We start from the raw sequence: 25,479 nt of genomic DNA on the forward strand, positions 1-25,479 counted from the left end.
TAGGTCTGTTTTTTCTATTGTGGGACTTCTAGGTCTGGAAATTCCTCAGAGTAGCTCCTAGGAATTTTCTGGCCTTAGCTATTACTCCACATTTTCTCAGTTATGTGTAACATTTTTCAGGACACTCTTTAATCCAGTTCAACTTGTCTTACCTGAAACATAGTATTTTTAAAATTCACTAAAAAGGCCTGTTGCTGCAATATAGCAACCAGCTTATTTTCATTTATGTGTTACGCAGTTTCTTTCATAAAATGAAGCGAACAGTTTATTTTCAAAATATTTGCAGTGAATATTCTTGTGATTTTTAGTTCAGAAAACAGAAAGCTTTCCATTTCTGAAACATTTTTGCAGCCTTTAGTGGGATAGTGAAACTGGCAAAGGAAAGTGTTTTTAAAAAATTATCAGGATCAATAATTTTAGTGTCAGAAGTAACTGGAAAGCAATAGCTGATAAGTATGAATTCAGAAGTATTGTAATTAGGGGTGAATTAAATGATTTGCAGTTTGCTAAGTTTGCACAATAAATTCCCACTCAATCAACAGGCCAAAAATTTAGAAGTTTTTAGTATTGACTTAGAAAAAAAGTATGTTAATGATAAAATAAACTTAAATATGAAATGATTTCAAAGTGTTTTGAAAGTACTTGTTGAAGGCAAAGAGTTAGAGTTTCCACTTTAGTCACGGCTAGTAATTTCATGGACATGCTTTTAAAAAGTTTTCTTCCCCACCCCATCCACGTATCCATCCATTTTTTTGGCTTTTCCCCCAAACACAACCAGTATAATCAAAAATCTTTTTAAATTGTCTTTTAAATTGTGTTATTTTCAAGAATGGTAACAGTATAATTTCATTAATACAACTGAAAATTGGTTTCACACAAAAAATGCATTATTAGTCACAATGCTACTGTGCCATTGTGAGAAATCCAGTTTTATATCAGTGAAAATGATGTTGAAAATATACAAAACTGAGGTACAGTAACCATTAAATTGAAAATAAGATTGCATTCAAAACTTTTAAATGTTCCTATATTGCTGTTGCACCCAGAGATCTAAGTTAATTTTTGTAGCAAATATTCTGTTTTATGAGCAGAATCAACTTTCAGCACAATGTTTTAACAACCACAGAAGTTGAAGGAAATCCTTTCTATTCTTAGTCTAGTGATTTTTTTATCCAAAGACATACAAGTTAGGAAGTTGTGGGCATGCTATGTTGGCGCCAGAAGCATGGCGACACTTGCAGGCTGCCCCCAGAACACTCTGTGCAAAGGATGCATTTCACTGTGTGTTTCAATGTACATGTGACTAATAAAGATATCTTTTTTTTGTCCCAAGTTTTGGAAATATGAACAAAGAAAATCAGGTGGACAGTTGAGGCCACAATGTTCCAAATGCACTGAGTTTAGGGGAATAAGACTTTACATAGGAACATAAAAACATTAAATCATACAATGCAAGAACAGGCCCTTTGGCCAAACACGATGCTGAATTACTAACTCTCTTCTGTCTGTACATGATCTATACCCCTCTATGTCCTGCATATTCATGTGTCTAACAGCCTCTTAAACACCATTGTCGCATCTGCTTCCACAACTCCCCCCAGCAGCCTGTTTCAGGCACCCACCACTATCTGTGTAATAAAAAGACTTGCCCCACACATCTCCTTTAAACCTTCCCCCTCTCATCTTAAATGCATGTCCTCTAGTACTTGACATTTCTGACTGTTTATCCTATCCATGCCTCTCATAATCTTATAAACTTCTATCAGGACCAGAGTAGCACATGCTACTACTCCAAGTGCGGCATAACCAAAGTTTTATATAGCTGCAACATGATTTCCTTACGCTTATACTCAATGCCCCAAATAATGAAGGCAAGTATGCAATATCCCTTCTTTACCACCCTTTGTTAGACTTATTTCCATTTCACAACATTATATAAATAATTCATCCTGTGAAAATTAACTACTTCTTCTCCTATACATGATGTTGAAAAGTCCATCATCCTAACTTGGAGAACCTACTTGAACACCTCATCTTTTGACATGATGATGCATATATGAGAGTTAATCCTCCATGACTTTGCACACCCCGGATTAAAATTTGTCCTCAGCTATCTATAGTAGCATATTCTGCAATAATGTACACCCTTTGAGTCTGCTTCTGAAGGAAAAAAGTTTGGACGATTAGTTGAATGCACACACATTACAACTTCACATGTTTAGCAACAACAGATGATTTTTCTAAACCCAGATGTTTAGGCAATTATGGTCCTCTTATACAGCCAGATTGAGAATTACAGTAAAGTGCGGTAGATTGGTCGATCGAGGAATTTTTAGAAGAGTTTGAAAAGGGGGTGCAGTTTGTTCATTGGTACATCTTTCCAAACTGGGTTGCAGTATCAGTTGGGGCTGCCCTGTTATCTCAGACATCACGACGTTGCTTGACCAGTCCTGATGATCTCTAAAACTTAAGATGAAGGCTCCTATTCCTGATGCGTCTTGATCTGAGGGATAGCATGAGCACCTGTGAATGAAGTGAGTAGGAAGGGGTAGAGAGAGAGATGTAATGAGAGCAGGCTGAGCATGGGAGCGAAAAGGGAATTGGGGAGGAGGGGAGAGAGAAAGGTTGGTAGGAGATAGGTGGTGAGGAGAGTGCTGAGATGTGCAAGTGGACAGGTAGGGGAGGACACAAAGGGAGAGGGAGAGAAGAGTATGTTAGTGCAGAGATGAAGGAGAGTCAATCCCCTCAAGGGGGATTGAAGTGAGATCATGCAAGCTCTCACCCACCCTTGTGTCTTGCTATCTCTCTTTATCTTTCCCTCTCTGTCTTTCTTTCACACACTCTCTCTCTCTCCCTCTCCCTCTCCCCCTCCTCTCTCTCTCTCTCTCTCACCATCCTTGAACCCAGCACTTTCCTCTTCCACCCCTCACTCCAGCAAATTCAGACCAGATCCTTTGCTCTCCTTGCAGTTTTTCTGCATGTAATTCCCTGGGGTCTTGACAAAGAAAGGCTTTGGTATCTTGCCCACCTTGCAAGATACATGAACAGCAAGTAAAGGCACAAGTTATAAGCTTTTCAAACTTTGTGAACAGTGCACGATACAGAGTATGGGAAAATTTGCTACCCAGATCGCAAAGTGAGTAGCTGTCAGTTATGCACTTCAAGGATAGTTTGTGAAAAGGTCCTTGGGTGTTGTTGAGAATCATGTTTTCCTAAAATTGAAGTCATCTCAATAAAAGAAGGGGTGGCAGGGGCTGTATTTAAGAAAAGGTGCAACATATTGTTTTGGTACTTAACGACTTTTTAAAATTTGTACATTCTATCTTTGATTGAATGACGTCTAATGTAGGTATTCTACTGGAGAGTGTCCATCATAAACTTGCCGTTAAATAATTGTGCCCTTTAGTCAGATGAGATACAATAGCACCTTCACTAGAGGAAATAATGTGATTTTAAGGGAAACAAATTTATGTGAATAATTTCTCACATTAAAATTTCTATTACAAAATATTGACAGGAATTGAGCACTTACCTGTACATTTATGCTTTTCATCTCTGAAGATGTGCTTTAGCTTTACCCTGACCATTAGTGTCTGTCCCCACCATTTGGCAACTTTCAAAACAAAAAACTTGTTTGAAAGTTCCTAGAAATTTGATTGTATGGCATTGTTTATTTTGGTGCTGTGGAATTGAATATTCACAGTGGATAGAGTGATATGGAATAAAAGCTTTTTCATTCCATCTCCAAAATTTCAACTTGGCACTTCCCAGCATCTTGCCAGTGTGAGTTGAGCCTGCATATTCAATGTGATTTCTGTACCAGACATGCAGATAAACAAACTGCTGGAGGAACTCAGCAGGTCAATCAGCATCTGTAGGGAGAAAGGAATTGTAAACATTTCGGGTCAAGACCCTATGTTATGTCCTGTGTACTACCAGTCTCCTGGGCCTGCTCTGCTTTCCTTCTTTTGCACATTCCTTTTGCTGCTTAGTTGCACACTCCTGACATCAATGGATAAGTTATTTCACTCATTATTCCTTTTTTTATCTCCTCCCAGTATCAAAGCTTTTGTTAAACTGTTCCTTTCTTACACCCAAGCACTTGACAATGTCATTCTTTAAAATTACTGTCACACTTTAAAATTACTGTCCGTCAATAATATCTTCTCAGCTTGGGAAAGTCTCAGAAGATTTGGAACATTAAGCATCTTCTATTTCTCTGTAGACACCCAGATCCAGTAAATATTTCTATTTTTCCTTTTTGTTTTGTTTTTTCAGATTTCTGGGAACAGCAGTAGTTTAAATTTTGATTAAATGTTACCAATTCATACATAAACCAAACAATTGGATGTAATCTAATTGCTCAGAATTTGCAAGTTTTGGCTGGGTGAGGCTTGGTTAAGTAATAGCATCTGAGCCAGAAGGTTCTGGATTCAATCATGATTTAGAGATTTGTCCTCATCACCTAGTTTCACACCCAGCTGCAGTTCTAAGGGAGTGATGAATTGTTAGATATCCTGGTATATGGATGAAAAGGGCCCCTGTTTGCTTTCTTGGATATATGTAAAAGATGATGATGCACTACAAGGAGAACAATTTGTATTTATGAACCATCTTCAGTGTAGCGAAACGTTCCAAGACACTACACGTAACTGTGCTATCAGAAGAGCAGGAATCCAAGCCAAATTCTACCTCTCTGCCAAAATTAATGGAGAATTATCTGGCCATTCTCTTAGCATTGCTTGAGGAATCTTACCATGTGCAGAATTGGCTTCCACTTTTCTTACATTACACTACAGAATTGCCTACACTGGGCAGAAGTGCAGCATTGGTAGTTTTGCACTTCTGCATATCCAGAGGCACTGTACAATCACATATGCTTTCCTCTGAGCATCTGTAGATACATTACTAAACTCTAATCAGAGGATTGTTATTGGTAACTTTTGCATTTATTCTGGAATCTTGTGTTTGTTTTTACAATGTAAATGAGAATCTGCAAGGTTGTGTTGAACCAGGCCCTATTTACGGTACAGTTAAATATTGGGGTGTCTAAAGTTACCATCTTTAAATTCTAATCCCAAACCACTGATTTAATTCCCCATCCTGATTACTGAGGTAAATATAAATCTCTTGTAACCCAATCACATTGTTTGACCCGAGGCTTCTGATCCGATATCCTTTCCATTACAAGGACAGACTACTTTCCTCTTCCACTTCTGTCATATCATTCATCTCCAATCCTATTTCAGCTTTACTGCTATCGAAGTCTTTTTGTATCCCTTTGACTCTGTTGTTACAGTGCCTGAAATTAATAAATCTCAGTTTATCCACAATCTGATTTACATCATGTCCTTCTCACTCACCACAAATTTAGAATTATTATTGTGTGCTCACATTCCTCCAGGGCTTGAACTCTCCCTACCTGGTAATCTCATCCAGCCTTGCAAATTCCAAGAACACTAATCACTTAGCCATTCCAAGTTTTTCTTTACAAATTGGTGACTGCTCCTTCAATTATCTTGGCACTGACTTCCCAGCTTGAACCTTTGCCACCAGTTTTCTCCTTTACATACATTCCTTAAAACCTAGCTCTTTGTCAAAGCCTGTTCATTTAACTTAATATAGGCCTTGATATAAAATTTTGTTTTTTGAACTTGGGTGAAATGCCTTGTTGTGATAATTCAGAGAACTGCTTAAAGCATAAACAAGAAAGTTTGTTTCATTTTCAATCTCTGATACCTCCAGTTAATTTTCATCTGTCCAGTGCCCAAATTCCTGAGTTCATTCAGATAACTAAGAATAAATAAAACATGTTCACCTGAGGCAGTACAGCATTTTGGATGAGTACACATCTGGTGTAAGACCTGATGCAGCCATAATAGCTGATGACAGGATTGATCTAATGTACATTTTGTAGAAAGATCCTTAGTTATGGCTGTGTATTAGAGCCACTTGGAAGATATGGAGCCACTAAATATTCAAAAATCTCTTTTTAACATTGAACATTTATTTAGCAGCAGCCAAAGTTATACAACCCTTAAGTTAATTGTATTTCTCAAAATTATTTACTTTTATTCAATCCTAAACTTTTATGAAAAATTATGTAATAATTACACAGGGAGATGGCCTAGGATAGTAAAGGAGGAAGAATATCAGAGAGAATTAGATGAGTAAATTAAAGATTTTTTTCGCTTTCTAATGGGGAGAGAATCATTTAACATATCAAAATATCTTTTTTTTCTTGGAGGACACAGATTTGAAGTATAAAACAAGATCTAGAGAATGAAAAAAAACAGGTGCATCAAAAAGGGAAACTCTTTCTCACTTAGCACGCAGCACACACAAAATGCTGGAGGAACTCAGCAGGTCAGACAGGTCCTGATGAAGGGTGTCAACCCAAAATATCGACTGTCCATTTCCCTCTACAGATACTGCCTGACCAGTTCAACTTCTCCACCAGTTTGTTTTTTGCTCCAGATTCCAGCATCTGCAGTCTCTTCTGTCTCCATGCCCAGTTTGATATTTCATCACTCTTCAGGAATCATAATTTTAGTTTGCAAGTAGTTAAGCTATGGCAATTGTTTTATTTTTCTTCTTTTTAAGTAGTTCTTATACAATGAAAATTATAAGCAATTGAAAAAAACTATGGTGTCAGGGAATGTGGACAGCAAATAACCTTTATTAATTTTGTCATAAGCCATCATGGTGAGGTACACTTTTGTGAATGCAGCTACTTTTTCCCTTTGAATAATTGTGTGATGCCAATTTTAAGCTCTAGCAATGGTCAAATAAATGTTGAGTTAAATTGAACCTTAGTTTTGGGCTCTGAAGGCCTTTCCTTTATGCGAGCCCTCATTCAGAACATGTTGGACTCCCAGCAGGATTTGGATTTGGAGTCACTTAATCAGCATGAGATCTGATGGAGAGTCTTTGACCTGAAGCATTAGCACTGTTTCTCTTCCAACGGAGGTGGCCTCATCTACTGAGTACTTCCAGCAGTTTCTGTTTTATTTTAGCATAATTCTGTCCTTGGGCAGGGTGCAGGAATGGCAGTACATAAAGATTCCAGATCCGAAGGTGGATGTCCCTTCAGTGAATTCAGATTTCTTCCTGTTTTGATTGTTGTGGATTCTTTTTCATTCCTTTTCCCTCCTCCAACCAGCTGGCATTTTCCTCTAAGTGCCACCAAGTTCAATATTCTCGTATATGTGCACACAGCATGAAAGTTCTGAATGTGCTGGCACCTGTTTGTCACCATTTTCCCAACTGCACTAGGTCTAGCACGGGAACAGTGTCTCCATTCACTTGAAAGGAGAGTCACTTCTTATTAATAATGTACATTTTTTTAAATTTGTTGAATTTAGTTAAATGTTTTAAATTACTTTTAAGTGTTTGTAACTGTTTCAAAGTGTTTTAGTTTTAGATTTTAAATAATTTTAAACATTTTTAGTTGTTTGGTTTTTAATAATTTTTTAATGTTTTTCAACATGAGAGATAGTCAGAAACATTTCTGACTTCAACAATGAGGAGGCCAATAAGTCAGGGAAAGCCAACTCTCAGTTTCTCCTCAGCCTTTCTGTGCATGGGGCTGCAGCACATAGCCCTGTCATTTTGGGTACAAAGTTGATAACTTGAGAACTTCTGAAACTAAGTTCAAATTTAGTGCATAAGAGATTGTCAAGAAATTCTGGAACAGTGATTTAGAACAGCAATGGGAAAGATAATATTCAACAGAATCATGTAAAGTGAGTAGTGACCAAAACTAATGAGGCACAATGAATTAATAAATCAATAAAGAATGATGTAAACTCAAAATCCATGAACAGTGGAGAATGCAGGGAAAGAGAGCCTTGAGAGAATAGTTGAAAAGCAATGATAATGAAAAACTATTTAATTAAATATTGAAGACCATAAAATAGTGAAATATTCTACAGAAACACTAAAAAGGGGAAAACTGGAATCTCTTAGTGTCACATCTGAAAGACAATGCATTCAGTGATGCAGTGCTCTTCAGATGTGACAGGTTTCACCTAGCATTTAAAATGTAGAAGGACAACAATTCAAAGAGGTCCTCTTTCTCATCTTCCAGTACCTCAAGTCCAATTAAGATGATGGTATTATCATGCACAGAACTGGTCAGACATGGCTTTATTATCTTGTAAAGTGCAAGTTGCTATGTTTTGTCTGTCTGGAGCATTTAAAATAATTATCTGTAATGTTCTTACCTATCTATAAAAGCTTCTTTTCCCTTTCAAGCTGATTAGATGCTTTTTAGAAATTGTTCTCTTTGATGACTGTGTTGCCATATTTTAAACTTGTAAGTGTGGCTTTGTTCACTGTCGCTGTTTTTATTCTTTTCTCAATTTCAATTGATGAAGTTCTATTCAGTACTGTGAACTTTCTATGTGTGTGCTGTGAAAATGTACCCTAAATTTCTTCTCCCTTCCATTCTACCCTTGTTTCTTCACAGTCATTGTATACAGCAGATACTAGAAAGTGTAAATCATTGTCACCTTAATGGCATAGTTCACAGGGACCTGAAGGTCAGTATTTACCCATGAACTGCAAGCAGAATACCTCAATGGGGTGGGAAAACCATCTTAAAAGATCTCTCTCACCTCAATGCAATCTGCATGGTGCCTCTTACCAACTTGCAAGTCCACATGTCTGCTATGCATCATGGCTGAAAGCTTCTTGAATGCAATTGGGGAAGTTTTCTAAATTTTAAAGTTCTGGATACACAACTTTTCTTCAAAACGTGTGCTTGAACTTCCATGGTGAAAAGTATAAATATGTTGCAATACTTATTCGAAAAACTTTGCTTATGATGCATTGCCGTGTGTGAAATAAACACCACTTCTGTTCTGAGACTTAGGCTGTGATAGCAAGTACATGCACAACTGGTCACACGTTACTTCACTGGAATATGTATAGGCAAAGAGTGAAAATGAAGCAATATAAAACGTTAATATATGGCGACACTCAATGAAACCTAAATTAGTAAAATACGTGCTGACTACTGTGTTTGTAACACTTAAATAACAAAACATATTAATGAAAAATGTAAACCAATTGGGTACAATGTTTCTTTGAAAAGCACTTGCTTTCCAAAGGTGGTGTTATGGTAATAATTATGTTGAATTAAATAAATATATGAATTGGTGAAGAAGTTCTCTGTTACTGCTAATTGGCTAATTGTCATGTTATTGTTATAATTGAGTGTCTAGCCAATAATTTCTCCCACTTATTAAAGTCTGCTGCAAACAGAGTTAAAGTAAATGAAAGGAATCTATGAACTCTTGATTAGTAAGCCGATGGTTATTCTGCTGGAGCACGTGTGTTTAGATCCATTAAGGATGACTTGTAAAAATACCAGTTGTTTGCTATTAACCATGAAGCCAGTCTCTCCAGCAGTACACAGAGAGTGAGTGTCAGCTTGGAACTAACACACACCCCTGGTGTTTGCATGCAGTCATTGCATTCAGCAGATCCTGGAAGCTGTGCTACACTGCCATCAGATGGGTGTGGTCCATCGAGACCTGAAGGTGAGTGATTTGAACAAGATGATAACTTGAACAGTTCAAATAGTTCTCCAGTCATCCATGAAGTAGAATCAAAGCTCCATCCAATTTGCATGCTTATTTAAGGTACCAGAGGGCTACTGCTCACCAGGAAACCACTCTTTTGATGGATGTCACTGCCCACAGTATGTCATTTAATTTCTGAAAAATATAACTGAGCAATTCTGGTTCTCCCTTCTTAGTCTTACTTGTTCTTCACTGTTGTCTAGAAAGTGGAGATCAATGCTACCATATGATTTTATAAGTGCTGACAATCTTAGGCTTTACCCAAGTGACCATTCTTCACTTGCAATACTAGTGAGTTTCAGCAGGCAGTTTGTTTTTGAAAGGAAAAAGTGCTGGAGATACTGAGGAAGGTATGCTGAAGTACTATCTATTGATACATACAGGTTCAAGGATAGAATTTAATTCAGGTTTGGTGCTGTCCATGATATGCAATTTCAATCATTATTTGTCCCATTCTAGATTTGAAAAATAGTGACTTGGTTGAATTGCAAGAAGCCTACCAGCCTCAGTACACCAGTATCTCTTCAAGAGTTGATGCCTTGTTGGGAGCAAGGAATAAAGGGTGCATGCCTCTCTTAACTGCTCAAGTTAGTGTGTGGGCAGTGGGGATAACTGATAGGTTAATAAAATACACTTAATCTGTTGGAGTCTGATTAAATTCTTCTTCCCCTTAAACAAAACCATCCATAGCTTGAAATTGCTCATCATTTGGCACTTTATTGCAGGTCCAAAAGATGGCAGATATGAGAGAAATAAATCAGATTAGTGTGTTATACATTTATCTGGAAATCACAGGGGCATTATTTTATACTCTTTCTGGGACTTTTTGCTGTACCCAGGAGTGGGTGATAGAAAGGGGAACCTTTTTAGTACCTCAAAAATTAATAAACTTACATGCCAAATGTTTATATTCGCCCTATATATCTGGGTCAAAGTCTCTTAAGTTATGGGTCCTTGTGCTCCTAGAATTTCAATAGGCTAGGTTTTGCTGGGAAATGCTGACCATTTTGTATTTATTTCCAACAGTATTTGCATCCTATATCAGATGTATTTATGAAAGTTCCCTATACTTGAGCATAAAATCCCTATTTTTTAGTTCTGTTGTGGCTTTCGCTGTGAAGGGTTATTTCATCATTCATGCCAATGGGAAACAAGGCAATTAGCTGGACATACTTGTTTCATATTACAGGAAAGTTCTTTGACTTTCTTAATGAGAATGAGCAAAGAGGATGACATTTACTGGCATCATAGAAGTGGGCAGCACAGAAACAGACCCTCTCACCTTGTCCATGCCGACCATGATTCCTATCTACACTAATCTCATTTGCCTGCATTAGGCCTCTATCCCCATACACCTTTCCTATCCAAGTACCTGTCTGAAGGTCTTTTAAGTGTTTCATCTTAAAAAAATGAACATGTCACATAATGGAATGAGTCCATTAAAGAGATGTGCTTGAACCAAAGCTCACAATGAGTTATACCTCAACTAGTTTAAAAATATGTAATCACCATTAAACACCTGCAGATTTTGTTATCCTAAGTAGTTTGATTAATAGAGTTGTACAGCATAGCAACAAGCCCTTTGGCCCATCACATCTATGCTGACCATCGTGTCTACCTATACTCATCCCATTTACCTGCATTAAGTCCATTTCCCTCAATACCTTGTACCGATGCCTCTTAAATATTGTTACTGATCCTGCCTCCACCACCTCTTCTGGCAGCTCATGCCAGATATCAACTACCCTATATGTGAAAAATTTACTCCTCAGACCCCCTTTAAACCTCCTCTCTCCCACCTTAAACCTATGCCCTCCAGTTTTAAACATCCATACCATGGGAAACAGACTCTGGCTATCTACCCTGCCTATGCCTGTCATTATTTTATCATCTCACCTCTCAGGCTCCTTCGCTCCAGGGAAAACATACTGTAGAACACTACAGTACAGTACAGGTCCTTCAGCTCACAATGTTGTGCTGACATTTTATTCTGCTCCAAGATCTATCTAACTCTTCCCTCCCACATAGCTCCCTATTTTTTATCTAAGAGTCTCTTAAATGTTCCTAATGTATCTGCCCCCACAACCCCTGTTGGCAGTGCACTTCACGCACCCACCACTGTCTGTGTAAAAAAAACTTATCCCTTATATCTTCTTCCAATCACCTTAAAATTATGTCCTCTTGTGTTAGCCGTTGTCACACTGGGAAAAAATCTTTGACTGTCTACTCGATCTATGCCTCTCATCATCTTGTACATCTCTATCAAGTCACCTCTCATCCTCCTCCTCTCCAAAGAGAAAAGCCCTAGCTCGCTCAAACTAACCCAGCCTATCCAATCTCCCCTTATAATTCAAGCCCTCCAATGTCAGTTTAATCTGTAAAATATTTCTTCAACTCTCCCTTTCCCAGGAAAGCAGGCACATGATTTGGCATTCAAAACTATCAAAGGAAGGAAATTATATTTGAGATTATTCCCAGAAATACAGTAGGACAGTCGATAAGTAAATGTTAAAATCTGGTACACAAATATTTTTTAAATTCATGGGTACAAAAAAATATAATCTCATGCACAAAATAACATGAAGGTAGACTGGGAAATCCAGCAAGGCAGTAGAACTCAGGAGAGTGAGTTTGTGGAATGTCTAAGGGACGTTTTTCTGGAGCAACTTGTTGATGAGCCCACCAGGGGATCAGCTGTTTTGGATTGGGTGCTGTGTAATGAACCGGAGGTGATTAGGGAACTAAAGATAAAGGAACCACTGGGAACCAGTGATCACAATATGATTGAGTTCAGTTTCAAGTTTGAGAAGGAGAAGCTGATAACTGGTGTATCAATATTTCAGTGGAACAAAGGAAATTACAATGGTATGAGAGAAGAGTTGGCCCAAATTGATTGGAAGAGTAAGCTAGCTGGAGGGACGGCGGAGAAGAAATGGAAGGAATTTCTACAGGAAATAAGGAAAATGCAGGATAGATATATTCCAAGAAAAAAGAAGGTTTTGAATGGAAAAAAGGCACAAATGTGGATAACGAGAGAGGTGAAGGCTAAAATAAAAGCAAAAGGGGTGGCGTACAAAGAAGCAAAAATTGGTGGGAAAACAGAAGACTGGGAAGCTTTTAAAAACCTGCAGAGAGAAACTAAGAAGGTCATTAGGAAAGAAAAGATGAATTATGAAAGGAAGTTGGCGGATAACATTAGAAAGGATACTAAGAGTTTTTTTAAATACATAAGGAGTAAAAGAGAGACACGGGTTGATATAGAACCAATTGATAACGGTGCAGGAGCTATTATAATGGACGATAGAGAGATGGCAGAGGAATTGAATGAATATTTTGCATTGGTCTTCACCGTGGAGGACATCAACAATGTGCCGGTTAGTCAGGAGTCTCACGAAATGGAACTGAGTTCAGTTAAGATTACTAGGGAGAAGGTGCTAGGAAAACTAAATGGGCTAAAGACTGATAAGTCTCCCGGACCGGATGAGATGCATCCCCGGGTTCTGAAGGAGGTGGCTTTAGAGATAGCGGAGGCATTGGCGATAATTTTCCAGGAATCAATAGATTCCGGTGTGGTTCTGGAGGACTGGAGGGTCGCAAATGTAGTTCCGCTGTATAAGAAAGGAGGGAGGAGCATAAAGGAAATTACAGACCTATTAGTCTGACGTCAGTGGTGGGAAAGTTATTGGAATCTATCATCAAGGATGGGGTTACGGAATACCTAGAGGCGCAAGGCAAGATAGGTCCTAGCCAACATGGTTTTGTGAAGGGAAGATCCTGCCTGACCAACCTATTGGAGTTTTTTGAAGAAATCACAGGTAGGGTGGATAAGGGAGAGGTGGTAGATGTTGTGTATTTAGACTTTCAAAAGGCCTTTGATAAGGTGCCTCGTAAGAGACTGATTAATAAGCTGAGAGGTCACAGAATTATGGGTAGGATAACAGAATGGGTGGAGCATTGGCTGGTTGGCAGGATGCAAAGAGTGGAAATAAAAGGATCTAGTTCTAGTTGGCTACCGGTTACTAGTGGTGTGCCGCAGTGGTCGGTGATGGGGCCGCTCCTTTTTACCTTGTACATTAACGATTTGGATGATGGAATAAATGGTTTCGTGGCTAAGTTTGCGGATGACACCAAGATAGGTGGAGGAGTAGGGAGTATTGACGAGATAGGAAGGTTGCAGAGAGACCTAGACAGTTTAGGAGAATGGGCAAGGAAATGGCAGATGAGATTCAATGTTGAGAAATGTGCAGTTTTACACTTTGGAAGCAGAAATAAATGGCAGATTATTATCTAGAAGGAGAGAAAATTCAAAGTACGGAAGTACAAAGGGACTTGGGAGTACTCGTGCAGGATACCTTAAAGGTTAACCACCAGGTCGGATTGGTGCTAAAGCAAGCGAATGCTATGTTGGCATTCATTTCAAGAGGTATAGTGTATAAAAGTAAGGAAGTGTTGATGAGGCTGTACGGGGCACTAGTGAGGCCCCATTTGGAATACTGTGCGCAGTTTTGGGCCCCACATCTCAGGAAGGATGTGCTGACGTTGGAGAGGGTTCAGAGGAGATTTACGAGGATGATTCCAGGAATGAAAGGGCTTACGTATGATGAGCGTTTGTCGGCTCTTGGACTGTACTCACTGGAGTACAGAAGAATGAGAGGGGACCTCATAGCAACATTTAAAATGTTGATAGGAAAGGACAGAGTAAATGTGGCTAGGCTGTTTCCCTTGGTGGGTGAGTCCAGGACCAGAGGGCACAATCTTAGAATTAGAGGGTACAGTTTCAAAACAGAGATGAGGAGAAATTTCTTTAGCCAGAGGGTGGTGAGTTTGTGGAACTCCTTGCCACATATCGCAGTGGAGGCCAGGTCAGTGGGGGTGTTCAAGGAGGAGATAGATGGATATCTAAATAGTCAGGGTATCAAGGGATATGAGGATAAGGCTGGAAATTGGGATTAGAATAGGTTCCCCCCCCCCCCCCCTCCATTCCCCATTTCTCATTTCTTTTTTCCCCTTTTCCTTGGAGCAGACTCGATGGGCCGAATGGCCTGCTTCTGCTCCCTTGTCTTGTGATCTTGTGAAAATTCAAAATAAATAGTGGCATTTGGGTATTTAGTCACTGACCTAACTTATTTGCTTCTTTCATCCTGCAGCTGTTACTTAAAAATGCAAATTATTTTATATCTATGTGTACCACACATTTAGCTGAATGTCACTGCCTTTTCAATGAGATTGTATACTAACAGGGCATTTTTTAACTTGGATAAGGAAGAAATAGTTTAGAAAAGCACTGCACCTTCTTGACAATTCTTCTAAACCAAATTAAATATTTGTAAACAAAGGAGCTATGCATTGTACCATGCATGACTGCAGATACTTGACTCTTCAACCTTAGATGCTATTTAATTTACATTATCTTTGCTGCTAACAACCAAGCTAGTGGCAGTGATGTGCATTCCACAGTTTAAAACCCTTTTATTGTTGTGCTATTGTGATTTCATACGTGATTAACTTCCACCAACTTTCATACTGTTTTTAACAGCAATTGTATAATTTTTAGGTTGGTGCAACCGGTTGCCTTATTTTCAGTGTTAATCACTTAAACTCTTTTTGTGACTTATGAAATGAAAATTGAGTTCTTGACAGGGCAAAATTTGAAATTTGTGAAGTTGTAAAATATCAGTTTTCATTTTGTTTCTATTTTATACCATACATTTAGCCTCTACTGCCCTTTCAGGTGACCAGTGATTACTGTAAATTTAAAAGGATCAAGTTTCTCTTTTATCTCTCTGTGTGAGAGATGGTTTATTCCCATGTCAGCTCAAATTGAGAACTATAGAAGTAAATTATTTAAATTGTTCCTCACTTCTGAGGTTGGCTGATTCTGTGGCTTGTGCACTTTTTTCCTGATCTTGATATCTTTAGGTTCCCTTAGCAGTGAAAAGTCTATTCCACAACAAAGCATCCACAGTCCTCTGAGTTGGAAAATTGCAAAGGTTTACAATCCTCGACATGTTTTTTTTAATTTATTTTACAGCGTGGTAACAGGCCCTTCCGGCCCAACGAATCCGCGCCGCCCATTTTAAACCCATATTAACCTCCCCGTACGTATTTTTTGGAATGTGGGAGGAAACCAGAGCACCTGGAGGAAACCCATACAAACTCCTTACAGACAGCGACGGGAATCGAACCCCGATCTCTGGCGCTATAATAGCGTCGCACTAACCGCTACGCTACCGTGCTGCCCCATTTATTTGTTTGATTTATTTGATTTTATTTTATTTTATGTTATTTGTTTGATTTTCTTGAAAATAACTGTAACATGAATTAGTGGAAAGCATTTTAAAGACTAGAGTAATGATCTTGAGAAAATATTAACCTCCAATATTTTACAACAATAGTTTTTCATTTATAATTGGAATTACAGGATAAATATACAGGCTGTTCAGTCTCAACAGGCTGAAAGTAGGGTTCATTTGGAAATGAGCAAGCCCAACATGCTGTTAAATCTGGTGGTGTGTCCTCTATATTCAGCAAAATGTTTATTAACATTCCCTTGGACTTTTCTTGTGATTTTGTGTGGAATTTACAATATCCCATTTTACTAGATTTTTTTTCAATAATCACTAATCATCTATAATCTTTGTGAATGAATAACCTTGTTTATATTCTTTCATTTTGTCTAAACCTAAGGCAAGCACTTGAGAACCCCTTAAAAATACTGGAGAGTTTTAAAGTTGAAAATTGGGTTTGAGACACAAACCAGATAAATTTAATATAATATCATGATTGGCTACAGTGGATATTGATTTGGATTGACCGTCAATGAACAATCACAGAAGATTTCAATATTTGATTTTAAGATTTCCATTTTATATGTTGTTACATATAACTTTGGAACAATAATAAAAGTTGATTAAGGAAAGTGGTTTCATATGTGGATGTCATGCTTTGGGAATAAAGCCAAACTTCTGATCTATAATGCTTCGGTAACCATTTAGTGGAGAATAATTGAGTGTGAATATTTTGCTTGGTGACAGTGGTTTATTATGTAATAGTTAAGAATGATTATAATTTGGAGATTTTCTAAATCATATTCTTCCCTCCATTTTTGTTTAAATGAAGCCAGAGAATTTGCTCCTAGCTAGCAAAATGAAGGGAGCAGCTGTGAAGCTGGCAGATTTTGGATTAGCAATTGAAGTCCAAGGAGACCAGCAGGCATGGTTTGGTGAGTATATTGTAAAATCAAATTTTGATCAACTACTGATTGGTACCCGTTAACAATTCATATCAGCACACCTTCTGCATCTCTTTGGTAAGTTATCAATCAATGAATTTACACCTGGGGCTTATCCCATCATTGTAAGGCTAAACACATAAAACATAGAACAGTACAGCACAAGAATAGGCCCTTCAGTCCACGATGTCTGTGCCAACCATGATACCTATTTAAACTAATCACTGCACGTGATCTCTATCCCTCCATTCCCACCCTGTTAACTTACTTGTCTAAATGCCTCTTAAACGTTGCTGTCTTATCCAGTTCTACCACTTGCTCTGGCTGCATGTTCCATGCACCTACCATTATCCATGTAAAACAAAAAACACTTGCATTGCAAATTTCCTTTAAACTTTCCCCCTCTCATCTTAACTCTAGTATTTGACATTTCCATCCTGGGAAAAAGACTGAAAAAGACCCTATCCGTGCCTCTCATAATTTTATATATTTCTATCAAGTCGCCCCCTCAGCCTCTGAGACTCCAGAGAAAACAAGTTTGTCCAACCTCCCCTTATAGGTAATACTCTCTAACCCAGGCAGCATTCTGGTGAACCTCTTCTGCAGCTTTTCCAAAGCCTCCACATCTGACCTCTGATTTAGTGACCAGAACTGCACGCTGTGCTCCAAATGTCACCTAGCCAAAGTTTTATACAGCTGCAGTATGACTTAGCAACATTTATACACAGTGCCCTGCTTAATGATTGCAGGTATGCCATACACATTCTTTACCACTCTTTGTACTTATGTTGCCACTCTCAGAGAGTGCACCCCAAGTTCCCTCTGTACATCAATGCTCCTAAGGGTCCTGCAATTTACCGTACTCTTTCTTTTTGCATTTGACCTCACAAAGTGCAACACCTCACACTTGTCTGGATTGAACTCCTGCCATTTCTCTGTCCATATTTCCAACTGATCTGTATCCTTCCTCACTATCCATGTGTCTGCCAATTGTTGTGTCCTGCACACTTACTAATCAGCCCACCTACATTCTTGTCCAAATCATTAATATATATCACAAATAACAGGGGTCCCAGCACTGATCTCTATGGAACAGCACTGGTCACGGACCTCCAATCAAAATAACACCCCTCCACCACTACCCTCTGTCTCCTATGGCTAAGCCAATTTTGAATCAAATATGCCTAGTCTCCGAGGATCCCATGTGTCTTAATCTTCTGGATCAGCCTATCATGAGGGACCTCATCGAATTCTTTACTAAAGTTCATATAGACAACACCTACTGCCCTACCCTCATCATCATCTTTGTCACCTCCTCAAGAAACCTATTCAAGTTTGTAAATCAAAATGTCCCCAGCACAGAGCCCTGCTGACTATCCCTAATAAGTCCATTCTTTTCCGGATGTGAATAAATTCTGTCCTGAGAATTTTCTCCAGTAACACTGATGTAAGGCTCACCGGCCTATAATTTCCTGGTTTGTCCCTATTGCCCTTCTTACACAAAAGAACAATGTTGGTTATTCCCCAGTCCTCTGCGACCTCACCTGTGGCTGAGGAGGATACGAAGATCTCTGTCAAGGCCCCAGCAATCTCCCTTCTTCCTTCTCTCAATAACCTGGGATAGATAATGAAGGCCAGTATCCCATGTTGACAATTTCCTCATCTGATAGAGTCATAGAGAGGTCCAACATAGAAACAGGCCATTCGGATCACCACATCCATGTGGACCAGTGGACACCCAAGTGCACTAATCCCATCTCCCTGCACTTGGACCATAAATTGCTCTGCCAAATCACTCAAGTGCTCATCTCGATGCTGCTTAAATGCTGTCAGTCACTCAGTTTCAACTACTGTCTCAGCCAGTGCATTCCAAGTACTCACCAATCTCTGGGTGATAAAGGACCCCTTCATACCCCCTCTGAAACTTCTCCCACTTATCCTAAATCCTATTTTATTTACCTCTGATATGGGGAAAGCTTTCCTGCAGCCTTACCCTATATACATGCCTCATAATTTTATACATCTCAACCATATCTCCTCTAATCTCCTCCACTCCAGGGAGAACTGACTTAGCTTCTCCAGTCTCTGCTCATAACTGAAATGTTCCATTCCAAGCAACGTCCAGGTGAATCTCCTCTGCACCCTCTCTGGAGTTATACATCCTTCCTCTGGTGTGGCACCAAGAACTTCACACAGTGCTCCAGTTAAGGCCTAACCAAAGTTTTAGAAAATTGGAGTATAACTTCCCAGGTTTTGTAGTCAATGCTCTGACTCATGAAGCCAGTTTACAACTGCAGAATACAATATTCTGCACCTGGAGTATTGTGTGTAGTTCTAGACACCATTCTGTAGAAAGGATGTGATTAAGCTAAAGAGGATGCAGAAAAGATTCACAAGGATGTTGCTGGGACTGGAGAGCTTGAGTTATAAGGAGAGACTAAATAGGCTGCGACTATTTTCCCTGGAGTAAAGGAGTGACCAAACAGAGGTTTATAAAATTATGAGGGTCATAGATTAAGTGGATGGTCACAGTATTTTCCCAGGGTAGGGGAGTCTAAAACTAGGGTATATGGAATGAGCCATTCGAGGAGGTGGTAGAGGGAGGTACCATCACATTTAAAGGAAATTTGGACAAGTACATGATGTTGGATTAGGGTTTAAATTGCTATTTAAATTGTTTTTTTTTGTAGTTTGACTTTCTTTATGCTTGCTTATATGTTTATTATTTATTATTATTATTTGTTTAATCACCTGTTTGTAAACTTATAGGACATTTTTAAGTTTCTTTGTTTGCAAGCCTGAGATGTCATAGCAGTGTAAATCAAGACTGTCCTTGTTGTTCATAGACTGTTCCTATCAGAGAAGACTCCCTTATCTAACCAGCTTAAACTAGTTTGCAGTGTAAAATGAGAACGTGAGGTCTCTAGTCCTTTATTACTTGCCTGCTTTTACTTCATGTTACTTGCTGTTTCAAACTGACACTGCTTGACCTGTACTTTGATGAACATCAAATTAAACAGCTATAACCATAAGATTTGGGCCTCATTCTTGACCTCCAAAGAAACTGCTAGACAATATCATCTCCAGGTCCAACAATGGACAGGAATAATTTAGAGGGATATGGGCCAAATGCAGGAAAATGGGACTAGCTGAGGAAAGCATCTTGGTCGGTATGGGCGAGTTGGGCGGAAGGGCCTGTTTCTGTGCTGTATGACTCTATGACACTTCACTTCTCTGTCGGGGCAATAAAGAATTACAAAGTATGCTGCAGTATAGAACATTCAGACAGGTCATTTAAGTTATACAAAAAATGTAATCAGAAATGGTTTGTCCTTGAAAAATGGTGTAAAGTGGGTTGTAATGATTACCCACCTTTTAAGCAATCACCCAATTTTCTGTTCCATTGAAGATGGAAATAAAATCTGAGGAGAAATCTGAGAGGCTGAGCCAAAATTTCACTTTTCACATGGTTGCCCAAAAGCCAATTGCCCCCAGTTTTTTGAATTGGAGTATTATGTTGGGATTTTGGTGGGTGTAGCCATTGCACTAAAACTGCACTGCTGTTGTCTGTTAATAATATTAATCCAAGGGAACAAATGTCTTTCTCATTTTCTGCCAAGACAAAGATGTTTTGTATTTTTATCATCAGTTAAGTGAGGAGTATACATTTCTACTTTGCAACTTTGGTTATGATTAGTAGAGATGAATATAAGGTTGTTGTGTAATCTAAATCAGTAGAAATGTGATTCAGCTTATTGGAAGCCAACTAAATGTTATCATTCACACAAAGTTTGGATTAATAATATGAAATAAATAATTTGTATGTTTGGCTCCACACTAACAAGGGATGATGTGAAAAATTACAATGGTGTAAGTATTGAGCAGTTTACCAATCTGCATAATTTATTGTATATCAAGTTCTGTTTCATTATAACCCACAGGATTTGCTGGTACACCAGGATACCTTTCTCCTGAAGTATTAAGAAAGGATCCATATGGAAAGCCAGTTGACATGTGGGCTTGTGGTAAGTAAAATGCACTGTTGTGTTCAATCATATACAGTAATACGTATATTAGAATAGCCATCAGAACCTGAAGCAGGAATAGGCCTCTTGGATCCTCTTGCAGGCTCTGGAATAAGATCTTGGCTAATCTCTTTCCTGTAGTAGCCCCATGTCCTTTGATTCCCTTAATAGGCAAAGTTCTCAGTGCTGAGTATATTCGCAGAACTTGAGAGAATGTTGACGGAACTTGGGGTATTACAGCCCTCTTGGTTAAAGAATTCCAAAGATTCAATTTCCTCTGAGTGAAGAAATTCTTTCTTATATCAGTCCTGAATAGGCAGCCCTTATTTTGAGATTGTGACCCCCAATTCTAGACAACCCAGTCAAGGGAAACAATACCAGTATCTACTCTGTCAAGTCTCATAAAAATAGTATATGTTTAGATGAGATCACCTTGCTAAAGTCTATGCAACATAGGCCTGGTTGGCTTAATATCTCATCACGAGACAATCCTCTTCCTCCCCCCTCCCCCACTATCCCCTGCGTCTCCGCCATCCCAGGAATCAACTTCTGTTGCACCCGTTCTATCGCAAGTTTGTACTTCCTTAGGTAGGGAGACCAGTCCAATACAAGTATTCCACATGCAATCTCACCAGGCGTCTTTATAATTACAGTAAGAGCTTCTTTCTTGCAGGAATACTTGGATAAAATAAGAACATGACAGCAATATGCAATAGGAAAATGAGAAATGTGGTCATGGGAATGTGGAGAAAATAAAAAGATAAAATGGCATAAGTGTAGATGTGTGCTTGATCATCAGTGTTGACATGGTGGGCCAAAGGGCCTGTTTTCCTTGCAGTATGAATCTAAGCTTTATGATTTATAGCTGCTTTCTTGCATGAATCTGTGAAAGGCTCTGGGAGTTTTGGAGGGAGGTTGTTGAGAACATTGAAGGAAACTTGCTTACTGTTGGAGCTAAAATTTTAAACTTTCAGTTCAGATTTCAAATGTTGGAGATGAACACTGCTTTGCAATTCTCAAAGCTATAACAATATAGGTGGTGCAAATGCTATTGTACTTGGGTGCCCAGAGATGGACCATGATGTACATCAGCAAGAGCATATCTTGTGCTCCATACATATTCTGTATACAGATGTTCTATAATTAGTCATTGATAGCCATTTCTTTTCTCATGTTGGGTATGAGGTTAACTACCAATTTAGGCCATGAGCACTGTTTCTGGAAAGTGAAAGATCAAGATAATTTGTATTAATTTGGCCCTCAGCTCCTGGTAATTCCAGTTTTCAGTTTGCAACAAGACTACAGCAACGAGCTAGAAAATGCATGCACCTCCATGATTCATACTGAGTTGATGATGGCCTTAACTGAGCTGAATGTTTTTTCGATTACATGTTGGTTCTATGTTTTCTCAAACATAATTACTAAGAGTTGAATGCCTGTCTATATTTTATGCTTACTAATGCAGCTTAGGCATATTAGTATTTCCTTAATTTCTGCAGGTGTTATTCTGTACATACTGCTGGTTGGTTACCCTCCTTTCTGGGATGAAGATCAGCATAGACTGTACCAACAGATCAAAGCTGGTGCTTATGATGTGAGTAAATTGATGACCTCTCACTGATTCAAGAACTTGAATATGTTTAATTAGTGTGCAGGAGTTTTTCTTTTAATTCATCTGATTGCTTCATAATTAATGTAACATCCATCATTTTTACATAACATGCTGTGGTCCCACCTAAATTAGAACTTTTGTTTGTTTTTGTCCTACCCTTATGTTTGGCCATCAATGTTTTTGATTGACACCTTAGATCTTACTTGGTGAATTGACCTATCTGCACACAGTTTAGTAGATATATTCTACCTCATTTAGACTTTTGGTGCTCAGGTTGCCTTTGAATTCTGGCACAATCATCTCTGAAACAGTGATAACTAAACTATTCGATAATATCATCATAGATTAGACAGTCCCTGTTCAATACGTAACATTTGAAAAGACAAACAGCTGAAGTTTACAGATATCTGCTATTCTGGGAAGTAAGAGGAGGAAGGATAAAAGAACAAAGGTTTAACCTCAATATGGTGAGCAATAATAAAGCAATTGGATTTAATCTATTCTTTGACTCCAGTTTCCTTCAGAATTGTATTAAGATTTTGGAAGGTTCGTTCTCACAATGAAACATTGCAGAAACATGACTTTCAGAGTATTAAGTTAGAAAACACTTCGTGTTCAGCAAAAAAATCAGCAGTTTTTGTTTATCAAAGAAATTCTGTAATTTCCTGTGTTAAGATCTGTAAATCCATCACCTTTACACTATAGGCTGTTTCTGCATACTGAGGCCAGCTAAGTGGTGTGCATACAATTCACTACCTGATTTTCTGGCTGCTGAACAACTTCTTCAGAGGACAAAATCGTATTAGTTGTCCACAAAAGTGGCCAAATAAAAAGTTACATATTTGCTCAGCAGGACACAAAATGCTGGAGGAACTCAGTGGGTCAGGCATCATCTATGGAAGGAAATGGACAGTCGATATTTCGGGTTAAGACCCATCATCGGGACTGGAAAGAAAGAGGGCAGAAGCCAGTATAAAACGATGCGGGGAGGGGGTGGAGCAAGAGCTGGAAGTGGATAGGTGGATCCAGATGAAAAAGAAAAGATAGGCAGGTGAGGGAGGGGTAGAGTGGGACTGATGTCAGAAGCTGGGAGGTGATAGGTGCAAGTGACAAAGGGCTGAAGAAGATGGAATCTGATCCATGCAATAAAGGGAAGGAAATGAGGAGGAGAACCGGAGGGAGGAAGGTGTCAGTGATGGGCAGATCAAGAGGGTGGGGGGGGGGGGGGAAGAGAAGGGGTAAAGGGGCCAATAGAGAAAGGAAAAACAAAGGAGAGACAAAGGGGAGTGGTTACCGGAAGTTAGAGAAACCAGTGTTCATGCTGTCAGGTTGGAGACTTCCAAGGCGGAATATGAGGTGCTGTTCCTCTAATCTGCGTCTAGCCTCAACTTGGCAATAGAGGAGGCCGTGGACAGACATGTCAGTGTGGGAATGGAAAATGGAATTAAAATGGCTGGCCACCGGGAGATTTTGGCTGTTACAACAGACAGAGTGAAGGTGCTTGAAGAAGCAATCCCCCAATCTGCATTGGGTCTAATCGATGTAGACGAGACCGCACCGGGCGCACTGGATGCAATAAATGAACTGATGGATTCACAGGTAAAGGACTGCCTCACCTGGAAGGACTGTCTAGGGCCCTGAATGGTGGGAGGGAGGAGGTGTTGGGGCAGATGTAACACTTAGCAGAGTTCCAGGGATAAGTGCATGCAGGGGGATTGGTGGGGAAGGACAAGCGAACGAAGGAGTCATGGACAGAGTGATCCCTGTAAAAAGTGGAGAGGGGAGGGGAAGATGTGCTTGTGGTGGGATCACGTTAGAGATGGTGGATTGATATATTGGATGTGGAGGCTCGTGGGGTGGTAGGTAGGGACAAGTTATGTCTGGGGGGGATGGGGTGAGGGCAGATGTGCAGGGAATAGAGATACAGGTGAGGGTTGCATCGATAGCAGTGGAGGGAAACCCCATTTTCTGAAAAAAGAAGACATCTCAGATGTCCTGCAATGGAAAGCCTCATCATGAGAACAGATGCGGTGGAATGGAGGAACTGAGAGAAAGGTATAAGGTATAGAAGTGGCAGGATAGGAAGAGGTGTAGTTGAGGTAACCGTGGGAGTCAGTGGGTTTGTAGAAGTTGTTGGTGGATAATCTGCCTCCCGAGATGGAGACAGAGATCAAGAAAGGGGAGAGAGATGTCAGAGATGGACCAAGTAAATTTGAGGGCAGGGTAGAAGTTGGTAGCGAATTGACGAGTTCAGCATGGGTGCAGGAAGCAGCACCAATGCAGTCGTAGATGTAGCGGAGAAAGGATTGGGACTGTTGCTGGTGTAGATTTGGAACGTGGACTGCTCCACATAGCCAACAAAAAGGGAGATAATAACTGGGGCCCGTGCGAGTGCCCACGGCTGCACCTTTGGTCTGGAGAAAGTGAGAGGAGCTGAAAGAGAAATTGTTAGGAGTTTGAACCTCTCTCTCTAATTGCAATTTTACTTCACCATGGCTACAAGGGGTGCCAAAGGTACTAAAACTGCTAAGGAAGACAACCCTCCTGCATCCCTGGAATCTATTTTACTATTGCTTCGAAAACATATAGACGATTCTTTCGAGAAATTTGAACAATTTCAAAAGCAACTTCAGCAGATTAATTCTAAGTTGGATTCTTTCCAAGAAACTTTACATGATCATGACGAACAGATTAAACAGCATGAAGCATCTCTCTCGGTTCTGGATGAGGAAATCGATGACTTGGAAAAGTCATCTAAATCTAATGGAAAGTTAAAGCAGAAGATTATTGACTTAGAAAATAGGAGCAGAAGAAACAACATTAGAATTTTCGGTCTCAGGGAGCTTGTGGAAGGCAATCAACCTACTGAATTCTTTGCAAACCTGGTTGAATTATTCCCTTCTATTTTAAAAGCTGCACCTAAGATTGATAGAGCACATAGGTCACCAGTGAACAAATTTCTTATGGAAGGCAAATCCAGATCAGTCATTATCTCGCTGCATGACTTTCAAATCAAAGACTTTT

At 39.3% G+C, this 25,479-nt stretch overlaps 1 protein-coding gene across 24 annotated transcripts in view; it reads left to right on the forward strand.

The window, feature by feature from the left end:
* The window catches only part of LOC127567064 (calcium/calmodulin-dependent protein kinase type II delta chain), a 362,600-nt gene that overhangs the window by 218,550 nt on the left and 118,571 nt on the right, over nt 1–25,479 (forward strand). For 13 of the 24 annotated variants that reach the window (XM_052009742.1, XM_052009800.1, XM_052009765.1 and 10 more), the window contains exons 6-9: nt 8,471–8,543; nt 16,707–16,809; nt 20,760–20,843; nt 22,343–22,437. In XM_052009742.1, coding sequence (XP_051865702.1) covers nt 8,471–8,543; nt 16,707–16,809; nt 20,760–20,843; nt 22,343–22,437 — 355 coding nt within the window. Of the gene's footprint in view, nt 1–8,470; nt 8,544–9,472; nt 9,546–16,706; nt 16,810–20,759; nt 20,844–22,342; nt 22,438–25,479 lie in introns of all 24 variants that reach the window. The other 11 variants (XM_052009753.1, XM_052009808.1, XM_052009774.1 and 8 more) reach the window with 1 other exon arrangement.

This window comes from Pristis pectinata, chromosome 2 (assembly GCF_009764475.1).
Source record: "Pristis pectinata isolate sPriPec2 chromosome 2, sPriPec2.1.pri, whole genome shotgun sequence".
Classification (NCBI taxonomy): Eukaryota; Metazoa; Chordata; class Chondrichthyes; order Rhinopristiformes; family Pristidae; genus Pristis; species Pristis pectinata.